Genomic DNA, 23,087 nt, shown 5'->3' on the forward strand with positions numbered 1-23,087 from the left:
GACATAGCTACACAAAGAAAAGTTGTATCGACATGTGACTCATTCCCCTTAATCATGTCACATATGTACTGTAACTAGTTTGTAGATACTAGTGACAGTAATTCAATTGAATGCACCATTGATAAGTTCATAGCAGGGCTTGCGCTTAACTTTTTTTTTTATCAACTGGTCCACTGTTTCTGCTCGGACCAGTTGCTATATATTTACTTGCCCACCAGCATATCAACTTGCCATGACATTTTTGATCTGAAACCATTTAGAGTTTTTCATATTGCAAGGGTCAACACCAAAGGGTCAGGAATTTCACTCACCTTTTTTCTCAAGAGTGTTTGGTCTGCTAGAGTTAAACCAAATTTCTGACTGAAACTGTGATGAAAAATTGCTCAAGGGCCATTTTACACCTGGACACACGGGCAAGTGCCTGTGGCGTCATAACTTGTCCAAAGCATATACAGCTGGTTTTAACCAATGGGCAGGTGCTAAATTTGCGGCAGTCAAATTGGCTCAATCAGTAAGGCATTCATTTGATAATTGTGCGAGAGGTTGCTGGTTTTGAACCCTGGTGATAGTATAGTATGCTCTTGTGGAAAAATTAGTAAGCTTGAAATTCCCCTGGACAAGGAACTTACTGCTAATTGTCTTGTTACCCTTACGAAACTTGAGAAGCTGATCCTGGCTGTGAAGGTCAATTGTCTAGGGTGTATGCTCCTATTAAGCTGCAAAGTCCCTGAATTGTTGTTAAATGGTTTGTGGAATGACATGGGGCCAAAGTGGTCAGTGACAACCTGTAAAATGTGCTGAGGCTTGTGGATCAACATGGATATAGGTGTTGTGCCTGTGTGTAGCGCACTATAAATCATGCGCTTTAAAAAATTTTGAGTCCTGTGTCAGAGACAACAGGGTATTTAATAATGAGAGCTCAGTGGTTGCAGTCTTTAACTTTGGTCCAAGAGGTCCCGGGTTCAAGAAAACAACCAGAATAATATGAGTGTGTTAAGTTACCACCACTTGTGTAAAGGTTTGCATATTGCACTGATATACCGCTATCAGCAGTAGTTCATCAATACCGCTATCAGCAGTAGCTCATCAATACCGCTATCAGCAGAAGATAGCTAATTCATTGTATGTATTTTGTGTAAAATCATTGCTCAGATCAGACATTAACATGACTGTATATTTGTGGTTTTGTTCATTTCAGATTTTCTGCAGAAGTTGACTCGGGTTTAATAGACATCATATCTCCACCAGAAACCTATTATCCAGATCTTAACAATCTACGAGAGACATTTGGTGACCCCGCAGAAAGAGTCAAGTAAGCCCAAGTTGAACTAGCATTATTTAGTTTATTGTTGCCATGGAAGTAGTTTATGGTGCAATAAAAATCTAAAGAATATAATACTCCAGATAAGGCGAAGGAAAAAAACTCTGTTTTATGGGTGAATGGACTTGTCAAGGAAGGTCAGTCGGTTGTGATTTGAAATAAAAGAAAGTTTTCATGAGGCTAAAATGACCATAAATTATCACAAAAACTTGAAAATTTGGCAAAATATGATTTTTGTGCAAACATATTTTGAAAATGTTCTGAATTTTTTTCAAACATTTTCAGTCAAAATCAATCAATTTTGGCTCCAAATCGGCTGATTTGGGCAAAAAGTTAAAAAATATTCTCCTAAAACGCCAAATCTGGGTCGATATGGCCTGTAAAACTTTTTTTTTCGTCTTCTAATATTAATTAAAATAAAACCGCTTGGAGATAGAGTCAAAGATATATGCATCTACAACATAAATGACCAAACTGATGACAACCTGTGGATATCTATTACTGGTTTTCATAACACAAGTGTTAAATAGTGACACAGCCTTAGGCCTAGCAGACGTGAGATCAGTAATCCAGTACCGATGACTATGAGAGATAAACGAGACATGACAGCACTGATTTTTGATGTTTGCTGGAAGGCAAATAATGATATAGTATGAACATTTGCCAAATAACTCATCGATGGATCAGGTATGAGAGTCAAAAGCATTTAAGCTTAAGAATTCAACCTTTTAAAAATGCCTTTTTCAGTATGAACAGTCCGCTGTTAAAATAGAACATCCATTTCGCTGTTGAATCTGGTTAAATATGGGTTTGTTTTCCCGTATGCTGGTGTTCAGTGCTGATATTTACTCCCTCTCCCAAGTTGACAGCATTTTGTTATTAAAATGTTTAAATTGTGAAGCTGTAAGTAATAAATCTGAACTGAACTAAACTGAACTTTCACAAAATACATTTAGGCATAGGTACCATAAACGTTCGCCTAATGGTACTATGGGCTCCCTTAACATAACTGGAATTTTAGACACAAACTAAAAGTGCCCTCCCATAAAAATCCCACCAGTAAATAAGGGCACATACCCTTAATGTTTGGTGGGATTTTTAGATTTTTTTACGGTAATATTGATATACTGAATGATTTCAAGCAAAAGAAAACTAAAATATCCCAAGAATAAGGGACCTATATGTAGTAACTTAACCATTGTCAAACTTCAGCATTTTTGAACACCAATAAGCCAAATCGGCATTGGAAGTTTGCAATGCATCGTGGGACAGTTTTTGCAGTTTTGGGACACTTTGTCCTTTGACCTATTGGGAAAATTCAGAAATATTGGGTTATTGTACATACAAAATATAATCTAAAATGTTTTACAATAATTAAAACAAATATAAAAAAATATTATTATTTGAGTATTTTTAATTATAACATTATGACAATAATAAGTAAATTAATAATAATTACGTCAATTTGCCCGATATGTCAGAAGTCAAAGTGTCCCAAAACTGCTCTCAAAAAAACCGGAAGTTCAAAAGGCGATTGGGCTTATTCTTCCTTATGTTTTTTGTTCTGCAGGTGGAGGACAAAACAAAATTTAGACTTTTCATTTCTAATGATGTATGCAAGAGTTAGAGGAATGTACTATGTACAGGTAGGTATACATACAGTGCACATCTATAGTGGATTTGTGTTCCAGACATTGGGTCATTTCAAATTTTCTGTATTGCAGAACAATGCTTTGGTTTCTGTTTTTGCATTCCCTATTGTAAAGTGCTGGATTGGGCTATTCCATTTAAAATCCACCCTACCCCTGTGGAAGATTTTGGAAATATCTTCCACAGGGGAGTATGAATTTCAAATGGAATGAACACATTAGGCTGCTCCATTTGAAACTCCCCCTCCCTCTGTAGAAGATTCAGATACAGGTGGAGTGTGGATTTTAAATGGAATAGCCTATTATTTGCATGACAGTTCCTATTTAATGAGAATGAGAAGACATGAAAAACCCTTTTGTAGAGTTAAAAGAAAGATTGCCTGGGCATTTTATTTTGTAATTGGGCAGCAACTTCTTTCATGAGATTGGTTAGTTGTGATACAGCCGGCACAGCAACAGAAATCAATTTGAAATCTGTCATACCCCTGTTGTAGATTTTTTAAGAAAAGTCTTTCACAGATGGTGCATGTGTTTCAAATTGAATTAGCAAGGGTGGATTATTTTAAAACCCTTACTCCCCCTGTTACTAGCTGCCCCTATCTCTTCCACAACTGGGGTGAGTATTTCAAATGGATGGTACCCACTTGTCTATTATATTTGAAACCCATACTCCCTCTGTGGAAAGCTAAATCTTCTTCAGAAGGTGTGTGGATTTGAAATGGAATGACCCAATTGAGATGTTTAAGAAAGACAATAGGTTTAATGATGCTGATGTACTGAAAATACAACCCATTGTCCAGCGCTGTCATGAAGTGAGTTGGTAACATATTGCTCAAAATACTATACTTTGTTTCACCATGAGTTTGCTTTCGTGACGTAGGTGCGTATTTCACTTGTCACAGTATCAAATCATATGTGCTAACCTATTCCAGCAGAGTGTATACACATGCGTCTGCCTGCATCGCGAAAGCACTCATGCAAGCGGCAATTTGAAACTTGAACCTACCCACCTCAAGCCTCGACATATTATCGACGTTGATTTGATGCCAATGATTGAGTTCATACTTTTTTGATCTCAATCATCAGCATCGAATCGACATTGATAATATGCCAGGGCTTGAGGTGGGTAGGTTCAAGCTTCAAATTGACGCTTGCATAAGGTCACAACCAACTTCAGGGTTAAACGAATTGTAGTTTGTTTGTGTTTCTTGATTTATTTTTTCAATGTTTGTCTGATTACAATATAACTAAATTTTCCAGCTTTGCAACTTTGATGATTTTCCTGACACTAGGAGATCTGTCATATATGTCCATTCTGATTCTAGCAACATGGGTCAAAACTCCAGAGCCCTAGATGTACAACCTGAATAAATGAGGATGTGTCTATAACATTGGGTTGGAGCCCATGTCAGTTTTGATAACAAGTTGTTTAGATTGGTAGGGAAAAATCTGCTATATGCAGGTGCAAATAGTCCGATTGTCAGTTAAACTAGGCCATGTATCATAGCTGCAATCAAAAGTGTGATTGCCATTAAAGAGAAATAAAGCGCCAAAGGAGATGTTGTACTGGCATCATCTCAGATATCTCCATATTAATCGGAATGAGCACTTTGAACCATTATAACCTCATCTTTTGCTCATAATTCTGTCTCTACCAACTAAAACATTAACATCCATGAACTTTGCAATGATAAGATGAGGTGTATTCTAGTTCATCGAGATCAAATGCGCAATTCCGTATCAAGCTGTGTATGTATGGGACTAGTAAATTATTGAACTTAGCCAGTAGGATTGTGCATCTCAAATCTGGGTCCCTGTGGCCAAGCAAATCTGGTGATTTTACGACATAAGCACCTTAACGGCGGGGCATGGTAAACACTCGAGCAGTTCATATTACCAAGCACATTGCTCGTTATGCATATTAATTAGTGCTAAGATATAGGTGCACTAACACTTAAGAGACTTGTATGAAGATTGTAATAGGAGTTAAATTCTGTGATGATATAATCAGGGCATTCAATTGGCAAGAGGCATGAATAGAAAATAACTGTGCATTTTGATTTATGGAAAGTCAATTTGTGCCAAAATTCCATCCCACAATACAAAAGCAATGTATAATGCATGACAAAAGACAAGCTCGCACTTTTGATGTTAATCCATCTCCTTTATTGTGTAATACGCATATTGCATTATGGGAAGGAATATCGGCACAAATCTATTTCCGGTAGAGAAACTTTAAATCTGCATTCTGCTAGTATATCATCTCGTTGAACCTGAATTAACATAGGTTACGGAGAGGATGATTGATAAATGTCCTTTTGAACAATAGTTGAAACATTTTCACTCATTTTCAATACAATAGTTGTGCGGTATAACTTTATAAATCGTTATAATCATGTTTGTGCACCTCAACGACCTTGTTTTCTAATTTGTTGAACATTGATGTAAGTCATGTAAAGTCTTAGAGAATCAAAAGTTTGACAGCATCTTATGGACTTGTGTTAGTAGAGAGGGGGTCAAAAACTCTGATACGTTTGTAAAAAACTAGTTCAAATATTGGTCAAAGTTGACATTTCAGGTTGGGATTTTTAACATGTTGCACTTACGTGTCAGGGAGGGGAGGAGCCAGCTTTTTAATAAACGGACTTTTGTTTACAGGACGTCATTAAACTTTTGGTTTGTTCCCTAAATTGAAAGGCACTCTACATTAGAATAAAGCAATAGATCTTTTCATACCGAGTAATTCAGATAAAACCCGAAGCATTCCCATATCACGCGCACATAAAAAGTACCTCTTCAGCATCATGTAGAGTATGAAGTTCCAGTGTGTAACAGGCATCATAAACTACGATGAACTTTCGATGGTCAATTATGGATGAGAGAGGTACTTTTGCCAAGGATACTCAATGTGCAATCAAGTGAGTGGTGGTATGTTTTGTGTAAGATACTGACATATAGAAGAGGTAATACATAAACTAAACGTTCTGTAAAAAAATTAACTGACGAAAAATGACGAACATTTGATCATATTTTTCCGTTAGTATCTTATTGTGAAAAAAAATCAAGTAGCTGAGGTGTTAGCTCAATATGCTAGGAAAATATTTAAACCTATGACCCCATGTTCACATTGGCTTAATAAGTTTTATTTTCGCACAAAAGGGTACTGTAATTCATGACATTTCTTGTCCGCCAGTTTGGGTATAATTTGACCCCCTAGCTTACTGAATAAATAGCGTGGTTTTCCGAACTTTTCCCATCTTGATATGAAATGGTCTATGGTGTCTAGTGGTGTATCATTTCAGTGACCTTTTGTGGCCATGCATGTCACCATTTGCCTTACAAATTCTCACATTCTTTATCATACAACAAATGTACCAGAACAATGTGACTTAACTTCAAGCTTGCCCATAAATATCTTTGTTAAATATTGAATCACAAAATCAAATCATGGCTTTCAAAGAAGTATTTTGATAAGCCACTACCCCTATGTCAAGATGGCTTAGAGCTATGAATTTGGTCAACCCAAATACCGTATTGTTTTTAATCAATGTCCTGGGGGGCATTGCATTTTTCCAAAAGGGGGGCGTTTATTGGAAGTGAACTGTCAATGAAAAAAAAAATATTGGGTTCAATTTCCCGATGGTGCTCCTTTACAAAGGAGGGATTTACGACTATACTAATGCCATTCTATGACGCTGTCCACGGAATCGAGTGGTTTGTGGTAAATACAACAAAATTACTCCCGTAAGTGCATTATCAAGCAAGAATGTGGTGAAATTCTACCATAATTAGGCAATGAAATGGATGGAATAATAGGATTTGTCCATGCAATTTAGCGATCGTCACTGTATGACTGATGAAAGTTTCAAGCTTACTTACACGATATGACTTGGAAATGTTTGCATTTTTGTCAGTTTTTCACGGAAATATTGGAGGGGCGTTTATTAGAGGGGGAGCGTTTATTACAAACAATACGGTATTTCAACTTGGAACCTGGCTTGGAAGCAAGCCTTAAAATAGTTAAAAATGAACAGTTCTGCTTTAAAAGTTTCCATGCTTGATTTCTTATAAACAAATGACTGAATAGCTTTAACCAGTATTATTCACAGAAGACCTGCACAGATCCACTTCTGATGACAGTTAAACCCTCAATGTTGGCCAGGCATACTAAATTTGAGCTACTCATCTTGTATTGTGATTTTTTGTTCTTCTGCACTCGAATGTTTGCCTGATAAATCAGACCTGTACATATCCGGTTATACAGAATGGAAAACGTGCGGTGAATTATGAGTAATTAATGCGTTGCCCAGCCAAGGAATGTGTTCTGTGAATTATTGCAATCCCATGTGGGAATGTGAAGCAAGTGTGTATGTGAATTGTTTAGAATGGTAAAGTGTGAAGAAGTTATTAGGAGTGACATTAATGTACTCTTGAGGACCGTAGGTTGAGTGTCTACTTAGGTTGAGTAGAAGAAATGGGAAAACAACACTTTGTGCAAAAACAATTGGCCCAAAAGGACTTTGATCCAAAGTTGTTGTTTAGGTACAAAATGAGCTGTTCCCGTTGAAATTCATGCACCCCATCCACAAGACCTCAACAATTCTATGCGATCGCCGATCACCGGCGCGTATCTGGACCACGGAAGTAATAAAATATTAACTTTATTATTACCAAAATTACACAAGACAGCCTTTGTTTTGGATACCGTATTTCCTTGAATAGTTGCCCATGGGGCATTGCATTTTCCAAAAGGGGGGCATTTATTAGAGGTCATCTTTAGAATGATAATTCCCGTTAAAATTGTTAGGTAAGGTTAAAATTCATGCTGAAATGACGAACTATGAACTTAGGAACGATGATTTCCGGTTCACTTCCGGGTTTACTACCAGATTTAAACCAATTACTAACGCCATTAGCTACCATGTGTGTACCTTGGTAAGCTTACTACCTACGGTAGCATAGAAATATTAGCATTTTTGAAACATCTTGGTTGAAAAAGTGGTGAGGGCGTTTAATTGAAGGGGGTGACTATTCGAGGAAATACGGTATATAAAGTTTTGCGTCTGACCTCTTTAATTATAAAATGAAGAACCCAACTTATTTATTAACCATACTCAAGTTAAATGTATTGGTCCCATGATGATCAATGTAGATATTCCTGGCAGCTTTTCTGAGCTAAGCTTCTTAAAGATGACTTGGATTAAGAGTTTTAAGTTATAAATTTCTGATGTAGGAAGGACTTATGAAGTAGTAAGAAGTAGGTCCCTCTGTCTTTGGTTAAAGGTGAACTTCTTGTACTCTTCACAACTACTTCATGTGGGCAAATAATTTGTGCTGTTTTGATGCATAGGCTTTACCTCTCTTGCCTCTCTCTACCCAGGGGTGGAATGGGGTTCTGTTAGGAGTATTGTCCATTGTGGGCTGCCCAAAGTATGAGCATGCCTTGGGCATTGTATGGCAGCTGACATATCCGAACAATTCTAGCGGAATAAATGTATAGCGCTTTGAAATGATACATGTGAAAGATGCTATATAAATGCCAATATTTATCTGCCTGTTAGCTCATATTTGTTATTCATAGGTTTTTTTAGTTTTAGTTTTGGACCTACCTGTTATCTCTATAGTTTTAGTTTTGGTGATTGAACACTCTTTCCTATAGCAGTACTGACAGAAATTTTCCATTTGAGCAAGTACAAATCAATGGCAGTTTGCTGTAGGGAAGTGATACCACGTACTATTTTTGTCTAGCATTGACCTTTATAAAAGATGTATTTTAAACAGCATCAGTAATATATATTATTTCTCCCTGTCACTTCATATTGGTAAAAGTTACAATATGATATTTACTGTTAACTATCACGTTAGCTTTGGGCAAGGTGCTTGACAGTAATAATTATTGACTTTCCAGTTCCAATCTTAAACTGTTGCAAAGTAAGTAGTCTAATCATGTAGACCTTTTTAAAATCATTATTTATTGGTTTTTTTAAACAAACCCTGCCAATTGAAAACTCACCTCATGGGAATCCCATACCCAATAAAAAATGTCTGCTGATTTTGGATCATAAAGCAAACTATGAACTTGTGAAATGACCATGATGTTATCTGATTAAAACATGTCACGTACATGCAGTCCCCCACCATTTCGGTAGTACCACCAAGCCCAATCACCAATCTTCTCTGCAAATGATTGTCATTTTGGTGACACATAAATATTCATATGTGCATATATGGGGTAATTAAGCTAATTACACACTCATCAAAATTATGATATGAATACCTGCGAGCTCCTGTGTAGCATTATGGTGAGGTAAAAAGGTCCAATCCAACTTCAGAAGGATTATGAAGTATTTTCATACTTTTTGTGTACCAAGTAGCTACCGTGATGGGTTTATAGTGCAGTGGTCTTCTCACTCACTTCTCACCACTGAGGCCTGGGTTCAATTCCCTGCTATGCAATACCACATGTGAGTTTACTCACAACTGTGGCCTGAGTTCAATTCCCTTCTATGCCACATGTGAGTTTGGTTGCCAATCCATGCTTGTCCTTGCAGGTTCTTCTCCTGGTACTCTGGTTTTCCTCCTGCATCTAAAATCGTACCTCTTCCCCTATCCCTGTCCCTTTCATATTCGGTTGGCATCCCTTTAACTTTGTAACCTCTGAGCACCATTGGGCTATGCATGCATGGCTTTGGCCAAATGTTATAAATAAAATAAATGACTACAGATGAATTAATAACAATGTTTATATATATTCCTTTTGTGTATAGAAGCGTGGAATGTAATGAAGCATAGAATGGCAAATTTAAAAATGAATGAAACTTTTCCAAATAGGCCAAGGGCGAAAAATTACCTCATGAAAATTTCTACTCAAGTATACCAGGCATATCGCAAGCTAATAGCGTGGAAGTCATCCCACATCCGACCCAGCCTTATGGTATAACAGACATACATCATATAGCAGAACTGAGCCTCGTTGCATAGCATACTACTCAATCTATGTCTTGGTGTATTTGTGTGTGCGAGGATGATACCATATTACAACAATCATGTGTAATGTGTAACTTTAATTTTACCAATGTTTTCATTGGGTTCAGTCAATAACAGTCAGGAAGAGATATGGCGCCGTGCAAATCGAACATGCTCGGCAAAAAACAAGGTTGCGATGCGGGGGATTGCTGTGGGTTGGCATTGTATTTGTATCTTATATAGATAGATAGAAATGTCAAAATTTGAACTGTGAAATAAAACTAGAGATTAAATAGGCTTCAAGCAGGGACAAGAACTATGAGCGTGGGGTCTAGCCAGCTCAATTCTGATGATGCATATTAAAAATTACTGATATTACAATTGTTCCCAAAATGGGAGATAAATCATGTTCAGGATAAAATGTGAAGTTCAGAACGTGCCCTATGCCCTTCAAAAAGTGCAAGTTTAAATGAGTGGCCTTAAAATGAATTTCAAGCATAATTGTTATCAATTAATGCTCATACTTAATTTTGTAGTATAAAGTTATATGGTTTTTGTAAGATGTGTGTGTTTACAAACATGTGTAGCCTTAGGGCAAACAAAATTACATTCATTTAGTAGGCCTATGGGGAGGGGGTAATTCTGGCCCTGGGGTAATTCTGGCCCTCTGGTCCTGGGGGTAATCCCAGCCCTCTGGCCCTGGGGTAATTCCGGCCCCTTTGCTTTTAACCCAGTTGTAATGCTTAGTATCAATTCAAGGTCATTATAACTACGGCATATAGCTGTGTTCTCATTGTCGTACGTACGCCCGGCGGAACTTGGGCGGTGTAAGTTGCTAGGAGTAGTGGTAGGCGCTTCCAGGAGTAGTGGTAGGCGCTGCCAGGAGTAGTGGCAGTGTAAACGAGCAACAACCACTGATATGCCATGAGGCATGTACGGTTATAACTGGGTTTAAGGCAAAAAAGCATGGAATTACCCTAGGGCCAGAATTACCCCACTAACCCCCTATAGGTCATCTGTCACCAGTCAAGGAAAATGCCCAGGATCATTAGATGTAATGACTCCCTATCAGGGCTGTCAACTCTCACGCATTGGGTGAGCGTATATGGTCACTTTCTCACGGTCTCATGCCAAAGTAGTATTATCTCACGCCTAGGTAGTAAATCTTACGCAAAGAGCTGTCAAATGAGTAAAATCTCACTCATCGTAAGAATAATTTGTTGACCCTACTCCCCCCCCAAACTTTTTAGATTCTTGAACACTGGCTCAAATAATCATGGGTCAAAATTAACATTGTAGTCGGCAAGAATTCTGTCCCGGTACGCCTCTGTTCGACAGTGTCTCACGCCAAGCAATTCCAAAAAATTGACAGCCCTGCTCCCTATGATTCACTGAAATCAACAGTAGTCACCCAAATGCCTTATTCAAATTCCCATTGGGATGTAACATTGCCTACCATTAATGAGCACAAATGAGACATGTTGAATAAGACATGCGTGGTGATGGGGAAGCTTTGCGGTCTATATACTTGATGAGCATTTGATTACTCTCGTTAATTAACTTGGTCATCTCCAGAGATTTGGCCATCAATACTCTTATTTGGCAAAATTGAGATTACTTCAACATTCTCTGGGAGCTCTACAGAATAAAAATGCCATCTTTTGTGATGCATGCATGGCACTTATTCGACAAAACTCCAAGAGCACAACATGTCGAAGGAATCTCAATGCATTTTTAGTTTGTTGGAAAATCTGGGGCTTGAGAAATGTGAACTTTATTGTTATCTTTCAGTGAGTTAAAATGTTTCTAGGTTTTTCTCTGTAGAAACTGTGATGAGAGATAGAGGAAACAATTGGGATGATACTTTATCATACAGTTTGCCCACTTTAAAACATGGTTATTTCAAAGCTGTAGATTGAAAAATCTTCCATGGTTTTATGTGCTGGTTTTCAGATGTTATTTATTGGATACTGCCATTTCAAATTGACACTGGTCAAACAGCTTCTGTATGATCAGATATAAAGGTTCTTATAGTCCAATATTGTCTATGGTGTTAGCTTTGCTAGCTTGCATTTTGACTGAATGCAATATGACATTGACTGTTAGATTAACCCTCAAATGTTTTATTTAGTGTTATTTTCCAGTTGGTTGCAAATAGCCTCTCATATGTTCAAGTAAATGAAAGCAATGATGGCTTGATGAGTGCCATATGACATGGTGTTATCAAGTGATGGTTATATGCCATGTAGAATTGAGTGTAGTTGTCTTAAAGAGGTATGAAGGGGTTTGGATGATTAAGTCAGTAGGATGAACGGAAAGTGAGGCAAAAATGTCTATATGACAGCACTTTGCACTCTGTTGTAAGTAGCCTCTCACTTCTGCATGTAAATGAATGCAGTGATGGCTTGATAAGTGCGGTATGACACAGTGATGTCAACTGGTGGTTACCTACACATAGAGTGAGGTCTGAAGAGTTGTAGCCCAAACATGACCTCAGCTGACCCATGCAGTGATGGCTTGATAAGTGCGGTATGACACAGTGATGTCAACTGGTGGTTACCTACACATAGAGTGAGGTCTGAAGAGTTGTAGCCCAAACATGACCTCAGCTGACCCATGCAGTGATGGCTTGATAAGTGCGGTATGACACAGTGATGTCAACTGGTGGTTACCTACACATAGAGTGAGGTCTGAAGAGTTGTAGCCCAAACATGACCTCAGCTGACCCATGCAGTGATGGCTTGATAAGTGCGGTATGACACAGTGATGTCAACTGGTGGTTACCTACACATAGAGTGAGGTCTGAAGAGTTGTAGCCCAAACATGACCTCAGCTGACCCATGCAGTGATGGCTTGATAAGTGCAGTATGACACAGTGATGTCAGCTGATGGTTACCTACCCATAGAGTGAGGTCTGAAGAGTTGTAGCCCAAACATGACCTCAGCTGACACATGCAGTGATGGCTTGATAAGTGCAGTATGACACAGTGATGTCAGCTGATGGTTACCTACCCATAGAGTGAGGTCTGAAGAGTTGTAGCCCAAACATGACCTCAGCTGACCCATGCAGTGATGGCTTGATAAGTGCGGTATGACACAGTGATGTCAGCTGATGGTTACCTACACATAGAGTGAGGTCTGAAGAGTTGTAGCCCAAACATGACCTCAGCTGACCCATGCAGTGATGGCTTGATAAGTGCAGTATGACACAGTGATGTCAGCTGATGGTTACCTACACATAGAGTGAGGTCTGAAGAGTTGTAGCCCAAACATGACCTCAGCTGACCCATGCAGTGATGGCTTGATAAGTGCGGTATGACACAGTGATGTCAGCTGATGGTTACCTACACATAGAGTGAGGTCTGAAGAGTTGTAGCCCAAACATGACCTCAGCTGACCCATGCAGTGATGGCTTGATAAGTGCAGTATGACACAGTGATGTCAGCTGATGGTTACCTACACATAGAGTGAGGTCTGAAGAGTTGTAGCCCAAACATGACCTCAGCTGACCCATGCAGTGATAGCTTGATGAGTGCGGTATGACACAGTGACGTCAGCTGATGGTTACCTACCCATAGAGTGAGGTCTGAAGAGTTGTAGCCCAAACATGACCTCAGCTGACCCATGCAGTGATGGCTTGATAAGTGCGGTATGACACAGTGATGTCAGCTGATGGTTACCTACACATAGAGTGAGGTCTGAAGAGTTGTAGCCCAAACATGACCTCAGCTGACCCATGCAGTGATGGCTTGATAAGTGCGGTATGACACAGTGATGTCAGCTGATGGTTACCTACACATAGAGTGAGGTCTGAAGAGTTGTAGCCCAAACATGACCTCAGCTGACCCATGCAGTGATGGCTTGATAAGTGCAGTATGACACAGTGATGTCAGCTGATGGTTACCTACACATAGAGTGAGGTCTGAAGAGTTGTAGCCCAAACATGACCTCAGCTGACCCATGCAGTGATGGCTTGATAAGTGCGGTATGACACAGTGATGTCAGCTGATGGTTACCTACACATAGAGTGAGGTCTGAAGAGTTGTAGCCCAAACATGACCTCAGCTGACCCATGCAGTGATGGCTTGATAAGTGCAGTATGACACAGTGATGTCAGATGATGGTTACCTACACATAGAGTGAGGTCTGAAGAGTTGTAGCCCAAACATGACCTCAGCTGACCCATGCAGTGATAGCTTGATGAGTGCGGTATGACACAGTGACGTCAGCTGATGGTTACCTACCCATAGAGTGAGGTCTGAAGAGTTGTAGCCCAAACATGACCTCAGCTGACCCATGCAGTGATGGCTTGATAAGTGCGGTATGACACAGTGACGTCAGCTGATGGTTACCTACCCATAGAGTGAGGTCTGAAGAGTTGTAGCCCAAACATGACCTCAGCTGACCCATGCAGTGATGGCTTGATAAGTGCGGTATGACACAGTGATGTCAGCTGATGGTTACCTACCCATAGAGTGAGGTCTGAAGAGTTGTAGCCCAAACATGACCTCAGCTGACCCATGCAGTGATGGCTTGATAAGTGCGGTATGACACAGTGATGTCAGCTGATGGTTACCTACCCATAGAGTGAGGTCTGAAGAGTTGTAGCCCAAACATGACCTCAGCTGACCCATGCAGTGATGGCTTGATAAGTGCGGTATGACACAGTGATGTCAGCTGATGGTTACCTACCCATAGAGTGAGGTCTGAAGAGTTGTAGCCCAAACATGACCTCAGCTGACCCATGCAGTGATGGCTTGATAAGTGCGGTATGACACAGTGATGTCAACTGGTGGTTACCTACCCATAGCGTGAGGTCTGAAGAGTTGTAGCCCAAACATGACCTCAGCTGACACATGCAGTGATGGCTTGATAAGTGCGGTATGACACAGTGATGTCAACTGGTGGTTACACAACATAGAGTGAGGTCAGAAGAGTTGTAGCCCAAACATGACCTCAGCTGACCCATGCAGTGATGGCTTGATAAGTGCGGTATGACACAGTGATGTCAACTGGTGGTTACCTACCCATAGAGTGAGGTCTGAAGAGTTGTAGCCCAAACATGACCTAGCTGACACATGCAGTGATGGCTTGATAAGTGCGGTATGACACAGTGATGTCAACTGGTGGTTACACAACATAGAGTGAGGTCTGAAGAGTTATAGCCCAAACATGACCTCAGCTGACCCATGCAGTGATGGCTTGATGAGTGCGGTATGACACAGTGACGTCAACTGATGGTTACCTACCCATAGAGTGAGGTCTGAAGAGTTGTAGCCCAAACATGACCTCAGCTGACCCATGCAGTGATGGCTTGATAAGTGCGGTATGACACAGTGATGTCAACAGGTGGTTACACGACATAGAGTGAGGTCTGAAGAGTTGTAGCCCAAACATGACCTCAGCTGACCCATGCAGTGATGGCTTGATAAGTGCGGTATGACACAGTGATGTCAACAGGTGGTTACACGACATAGAGTGAGGTCTGAAGAGTTGTAGCCCAAACATGACCTCAGCTGACCCATGCAGTGATGGCTTGATAAGTGCGGTATGACACAGTGATGTCAACTGATGGTTACCTACCCATAGAGTGAGGTCTGAAGAGTTATAGCCCAAACATGACCTCAGCTGACCCATGCAGTCATGGCTTGATAAGTGCGGTATAACACAGTGATGTCAACTAGTGGTTACATGACATAGAGTGAGGTCTGAAGAGTTGAAGCCCAAACATGACCTCAGCTGACATAGGTTTTTCTGACCCAAACTGTCACCCTGTTGCTGTTGCAGTTTATTGATTTCAGTATATAGAAAATGTCCTTTTGTAGCAATGAATTGAAATGTCCTTTGTAATTAAATGAAGTTCATATTCACAGGTTTATAATAATATGTTAGTAGGGTTGACTTGGCATTAGCTATTTTATTTAGAATCCCCACTACCCCTGTGGAAGATTTTGGAAATATCTGCCACCGGGGGAGTATGAATGTCAAATGGAATGAGCACATAAGGCAGCGCCATTTGAATTTCATACACCCTCTGAGAAAGATTCAACTTGAATCTTCCCCTGAGACAGAATGAGTTTCAAATGGAGCTGCTAATGTGTTAATTCCATTTGAAATTCATCCTCCCCATGTGGAAGATATTTCCAAAATCTTCCACAGGGGTAGTGTGGATTTTAAATGGAATATCCCAATGCCAACATATCTATATGACAGCACTTTCCAGTTGGTTGCAAGGCGCCTCTCACATGTTCAAGTAAATGACTAGATATATAGCTTGATGGGTACCATATGACAGGGTTCAAGTCAGTGATGGTTAGATGTCATGTTAGTGCAGGGCAAGGGTGTCTGAAGAGGTGTTATGTCCATGGTGTGAAACGGAAAAGTAGCATACACTCTAATTTCACACTATTCATTTTCTGAATAGAATTTATTTTTGATCCTGAATTATTCGTTTTGATGAGATATTGTTCATTTTGATTAGGTATATTATCACTTTGAAACAATGAATAGTTTCTGTTTTATTTTAACAAGTAGCTATTTACATTGAAAAGATCTCCCAACTCATGATTTGACAGGATTGTCAATTTCAATTTGAAAAGGTTCTGTTATACCCCCTCGGAAGACAAACTATTCAAATTTTGTTTGTTTTTTTTTTGGTCATTTTTGACAAGAACCTGTTCATGTTTTAAAATAACAAGGCAATCTAATCAAATCTGTTCATGTTGAAGAGAAATCTGTTATGTCCCTTCCAAATTGTCATACTTGTCAAAGTTAAGAGTGTATGAGTGATGAACCTAAGGAGAGAGATGCTAGGATTAGGCTCATATGGAAATGGTATTGTTTTGTGAATCTTTTAATATTTTGAAAGGTGTCTTGTGACTGTTTTCAAAAGTGTGAATTCAAAATGGCTAATGAATGCTGTGTACTTCTTTAAAACGTGACTAAAACAGCTGAAAGAAGTTTTCCCATAAGTTGTATTTTTTGGGATTAGTGGTTGTAGGTGAACAGACATGGCATACATAAGCTATAGTTTTTGGCAAAGTTCTTCAGTGGTCTGTCGATTTGGCGCTGTTTATAGCATAAGCATGGAAGTGCGGTTCTGATTGGCTAATTGGATCATGCCATCATCACATCGGTACCTCATTCGCTGATCAAGTTGCATAGCAACGTGTGACCTATTCTTTTTATGTGATTATCAGGAAAAACACATCAGACACCGCTGAAGGAATTTGCTTAATACTATAACAAATGTGCACCAGTTACTGTACATACACACCATTTATTGGAGCTAAAATATGTCCTCTACTTTAACAAGTAGCTATTTACATTGAAAAGATCTCCAACTCATTATTTGTCATTGTATTGCACTTATTAAAATTAGATACACTGTTGACTATATATTTTTTATATTTTGTTCAAACATGGTATAAATCATTCTGGGACACCCTGTATTTCCCTCAGCTCAAAGATATGGATGCTGTTTACAAGGTGCTGTTGTTCATCACCACTCATTTGTTTTTACTTATTTTAGGATTCAAAGCACGTAGTGTGTAAACACAAATATAGAGGCCCTTAAGATTTGGTGAATTCTGAATTTGAGATAAATTGTTACTTGGTGAGCACATGATATCCACCATGTTGAAGAGTCGTGGGGCCAGGCATTGAAGAATTATTCTGTTCACATGTGTGACAAAAAATTCAACCTGTGTGAAAAGGAGCATTTTTGTGACTAATACAAGTAACTAGTCTCAGGCATATATATGATGCAATGAAGCTAAATGAGTCTGTCAATCAAAATCAAAATCCAATTTTATTTTGATGAAATTCCCATCGTAAATTATACGAGGGGCGGTCAATAAGTTCGTAGAACAAGGTACTTGAAAGAGTACTAGCCAAATTATTTCTATCTCTCTCTTGAGCATGGTCATTACAAACCTTAATGCACCCGTCGCAAATTTTCTTGAAACCTTCTATGTCAACAAAATGGAAGTCTTCCGAAAGCTCCTTGAGCCACTCTTCGGTGAAGGCTCACCAGCATTGATCACCAGCAAACCTGATATTATGAAGGTAGGACTTAAAATTCTAAAATAGGTTTCACTAACTGGAGGTCATGCCTGAACCACAATATGGTCACTTTAATTAACTGACCCCTCTGTCGTGAATGACAGCTTGACAAACTAAGAATAGCGTACAGGACACAATCCGAGAACAGCCACATTCCTACCATCAACCTTCTTCACATGATGGTTTGCCTCAATTTTGCTATCGAAATTGTATGATATATGCCTATGATTGTACTTTCATTTGGCAAATGATCTGTCATCAAGACTATCCCTGGATCTCAGAAACAGCGATGAAGAACTTGCACTACGGTGACCGAGTGATGATCTTCTTAGGGGCGTGAGCTCCAGGTGCTTCCACTATTTCACTCATAATTCCAGTGATTAATGTATGTCTTATCACCTTTAGCCACATATAGATTAAACTTGCCTTGGTCCTCATTCTAAGTATATAGAAGGTGTGGAACTGAATATGTCAACTGGTATCAATTTTGTGCATGAAGATTCCGGGACCCCATCTAGAAGACACCCTGGAATACCCAAATGTTAATGGATTAATATTGAAAACCCATTCATCAGAGTTGTCATATTTTGTGGCTACCTCATTCTTTATTCATTATCAATGCCACTGTACCAGCGCCATTATATCATTAGTGGTGACGCAGCAAGTCTTTTGGACCTTGGATGATCTTCAAGGACGCTCATTCCATTCTTGATCTCTAAGAACCATTTCGTTGCTGTTGAATACCAAGGACTTCATTACCATTTACAACAACTCCACATTGTTAAAGTTTATTTGAGTTTTCACCACCGTCGGGAGTAATTTCCATGATGACCATGTATTCACTTCTGGTAGTACCTGTGAATTCATGGAGGTAGGCTTCCTCTGAAGAGTGTCCTGCCCATATACAGTGATGCAAAAATATAAAATCTTTGCAGTAATGTTTTGAAGGAACAAGCTTTCAAATGAGACCAAATTCAATACCGTGTGACAAAGTAGCATACCGAGTTCTACGAACTTTTTGACCGGCCCTCGTACTTATGGTTCCAGAGATATGGCCATTTTAGTGTTGCTCAGAACAATACAAAGGAAGTTTAATACTATGATTGGCTATATCTCAAAATCAATATTTCTGACATCCGGCTCATTTTGCTTGATTACATCACATATTGTAGCATGCTAAATGGGGAGTAATGAAAAGATGAAGCTTAATTTTGCTCAAAAACATATCTTATGATAAGGATTATATACCGGAGGTGATCCAACCCATCATTGTGGAGCTTTGTGGTTTGATTATGTCTATACACACCATAATCTGGAACGCAATTTATTTTGTTATTTGTAATCTTAATCAGATCAGATAGCCAGGGGCTGTCTGTGACACTTTGCCAGTCAATGTCATGGCACATGCTTCATGTCCGGGTTTGTTTTGCACAGATATTGGGATTGAGTTGGTTACCTATATGCCGTGCAGAGATATTGGGATTGAGTCTATATGCAGTGCAGAGATATTGGGATTGTGTCGGTTGCCTATATGCCGTGCACAGATATTGGGATTTTGTTGGTTGCCTGTATGCCATACATGCAACATTAAATGCCAGTCAGTGATGCATTAAAATATGTTGAAAATGACGATCAAATGCAGAAAAAGAGGAGAGAAAAGTGTGTATGTGAATAAAAATCTAAACCACAGGGATTTTGCTTCGCTGTATAGTGAGTTCTGTGTAAAGGCCTGTAAACCTCAGTGGAGATAATCTTATGCTTTAAAAGAAATTGTTAAGGTTGAAGGCTGGTATTTACTCTAACATTTTGCATAGGTTCTTCCATTGCAAAAAATGCAGCATAAATTTGCTTATTAAAATCACAGCAGACTAAATATCACAGTAGATGGAAAAGGTGTTATTGCATCAATTAGCACCTGTAAAATTCAGCGATAACCTTGTCACTGATTAATTTGATAACCAGGCAGGTTTGGTTCACCCTAGAAGAACTGCTCTGGTGGGGCTTCCTCTTTAACCCCCGTAGAGTTCCCTATTTAACCTTCAAACTTTTTGCTCATAATTCCACAACGATATTAGCCATAAATAGGTAAAACTATATATTTTCAGAATCCTGGTGACGAGAGGAGTAATTTGAAATAGGTTTGAACATAATTGGACCTGTTTCTAATTTTGACCCCTGTATAAACTTTGACCTTGGATATCTCAAATTGCCCAGGGGTGACAAGTTTACACCCTCGAAATCTCAATTTGTACCAATTTGTACCACCCATAGAACGATAAAACCAACCTACCTTGCTCTGCTGCCGGAGGTTGCTGTCATTAAGAAAGTGAACTGATTCAGTTATCAGTAAGATAACCGGGGGGGGGGGGAGAGAATTTAAGGGGAGACAAAATTAACAAATTTTGCGCAAAATTACTGCAAAAAGTTGGATTTTTTTGTTTTTTTTTACTGGGGGGGGGCAGAATTCTGACTGGGGGCATTTCCCCATGCCCCCACCCACCCGCGGCGCAGCCACTGGTGACACTATAAAGTGATATTGAATATTAAGCTTCTGGATAGTTTCTGACAGGTCCTTGACAATTTGTGATGAAGGATTGGATCTTTCTTTGGACCACACTGAAGGAAACAGAATTTGTACATGCCATTTCAATACAATGTTGATTTTACTTGTGGATATTAGGTGGGGTGTCCACCGAGTGCCAAGAAATGAAAAATCATGTTTTTAGAACTGGATGGCTCCCAGTTAGCTTCCTAACATAAACACATGAAAGAGATGATATAAATGCAGGATATATACATGTAAGGATATTTTTGCTTCATGCATGGATGTTTGTAAGCCATGATTCTTTCTATTGCCCTCTTGTGCCCCCAGTGGTTCTATGTCATTGCCATTGGTGAGGTGTTAAGCTGAATAAGGTGATGCATCTTTCTTCATTTGTATGTACAGTGGATGTAGGGAGGAGATAGAGCAACAGGATGCTAAGCTTAGTCTGTGATACCTGCAATATCAAGTTACATTCAGCGATGCTGTGGAGCCATGGAGCTGAATTTCTTACTTGCTAGTGCTGCTGTCTTATGTGTAAACAATTTAGAGACTTTGGGGAGGATAGAAAATATGATGACTCCTTGAATCAGAATGGAAGTGTGAAATGGAAGATTTGTTTCAATCTGTTAAATAATTTTTTTTTTTTTAAAACTATTTTTATGTACAAAGTTTTGACAAGCTGAAGAAATTTCAATGTATTGCTTTTGCAATTTAGTTCACATAAGGCCAAAAAAAAAAAGTTTGTCTCAAAGCTCACGAGAAATTAAAAAACAAATGCGAAATGCGACTTTTTTTCATGGTATTTTGAGAAAAAAGTCTGATTTTCGCCGATTTTTTCTGGAAAAAACTATAAATTAAATTTTTTTTTGAAATAAAAAAATGTCCGCATTTGTTTTTGTCAAATCGTGGGATTTTACAAACGCGCGCGCAAGCTTTGAGACAAATTTTTGCCTAATAAATGTTTCTTAAATTTTGTAAGCAAGGCTTATATTAAGCAGGAGTGGGGCTTTTTTTAACCCATGGATGCCAAGTTTTGGCTCATGGTGTGTCCTATGTTTTACACTATAAACTATAGGCCAGGAGCCAACTTTTGGACCAGGAGCTCAAATTTAGCTCCTGGTCCATGTATACTTAATATTTAGGCTTGTTTGTAAGTGTCAAAAAATCACATGCGGGTCCAAAATAAATGAAGAATATGGGTGTATATAGCCCCTGAAATTATGAAAGTAGTCCGGTCGGCGCCTGCCGGGCCGCCGCGCATGGTGGGAAAAAGTGTGCAATATGGCAAGCGCCTTGCCGGGAAATTTTGCATATTGGAGGGAAATTTAGCCTCTCTAGATAAAGAAATACATAAGGAACAGAGGGAAATTCTGCCCTGAAAGAGGGAAATTTGACTTGGCTTGGCAGGAAATAAACATTTTTTAAAGGCCAAAAGTTTCATTACAGGAGTGATTTTTTCTTCAAAAGTAATCCCTGAAAAAAAAAGGATTTTGAGGCTTGGTCACATGTTAAATGATTAAATTATTTTAAAAGATGTTAGCCGCAAGATAACTGTTTTTCCTTACAACTAATTAAAATGTCGATGCCTTCAGCTTCAAACTGGAGGAGTGAAAAATGTAAAAATGAGATAAGAGGTATACCTGATAATATTGTCTTCAATATTCATAAGATTGATTTGGTTAATCCTGCCTACGGCAATGGGTCATTTAGAGGCCTATTAAAGCTTGAGCCAATGTGATAAATATCCAACGTTGCCGACGGTGCTTTTGCTATGGTATGGTAATGAGGAAGAATTATTTTAGAGACTATTAGTTTTATCTTCTCATCTCTTCTTACAAGATTTTATTATTGATTACATTGGGCTGTTCCATCTTAAGTCTACACTCCCCCTGTGTAAGATTTTGGAAATTTCTTCCATAGGGGGAGTATGAATTTCAAATGGAATAAGCATAAACCAACTCTATTTTGAAATTTGGAAGCTTCTGTTTGAATCTTTTGCAGAGGGTGTATGGAATTCAAATGTAGCTGCCTAATGTGTCCATTCCATTTGAAATTCATACTCCCCCTGTGAATCTCATTCTCTTGCTCTGTTAGATGCCAATCAATAACTAGGGTGGGCGAGATGACCGAGTGGTATAATGCGCTGCATTATCAACCAGCAGAATAATGCTATCTGTGAGAGTTTGAACCTTGGTCTTGCCTTGGGTGAGAAATAGCTTCCTCTGCCAAAAATATAATAATAATATAATTATATTCCTCTATGGTCAGAAATCCTGCAATTTATGTTCAGTTATTTGTGAGCTTTCTTGGTTGGGATTTATTTTTCTGATTTATGCAGCAGTACAAATTGTAATTGTAGAATTTCTACACTGCTTAGCATTTGCAACTAAACGCATCCCAAAAAGAAAGTATCCAGTTTGATTTTGGCCCATAAATCAAAGATGGGGTCTTAAATCAAGACCTACCAAACGTATGTTACAGATGAATTTATTCCGCACAGTTTGCTATCTCATTTGTCCAAATCGATGCAGAATTGATAACA

General features: G+C 39.0%; 1 protein-coding gene across 1 annotated transcript in view; it reads left to right on the forward strand.

The window, feature by feature from the left end:
• Positions 1-23,087, forward strand: part of LOC140160884 (alpha-1,3-mannosyl-glycoprotein 4-beta-N-acetylglucosaminyltransferase B-like) — a 142,415-nt gene that overhangs the window by 98,315 nt on the left and 21,013 nt on the right. The window contains 2 exon segments of the mRNA XM_072184216.1: positions 1,199-1,312; positions 2,892-2,967. Of these exon segments, the coding sequence (XP_072040317.1) occupies positions 1,199-1,312; positions 2,892-2,967 (190 nt within the window).

This window comes from Amphiura filiformis, chromosome 9 (assembly GCF_039555335.1).
Source record: "Amphiura filiformis chromosome 9, Afil_fr2py, whole genome shotgun sequence".
Classification (NCBI taxonomy): domain Eukaryota; kingdom Metazoa; phylum Echinodermata; class Ophiuroidea; order Amphilepidida; family Amphiuridae; genus Amphiura; species Amphiura filiformis.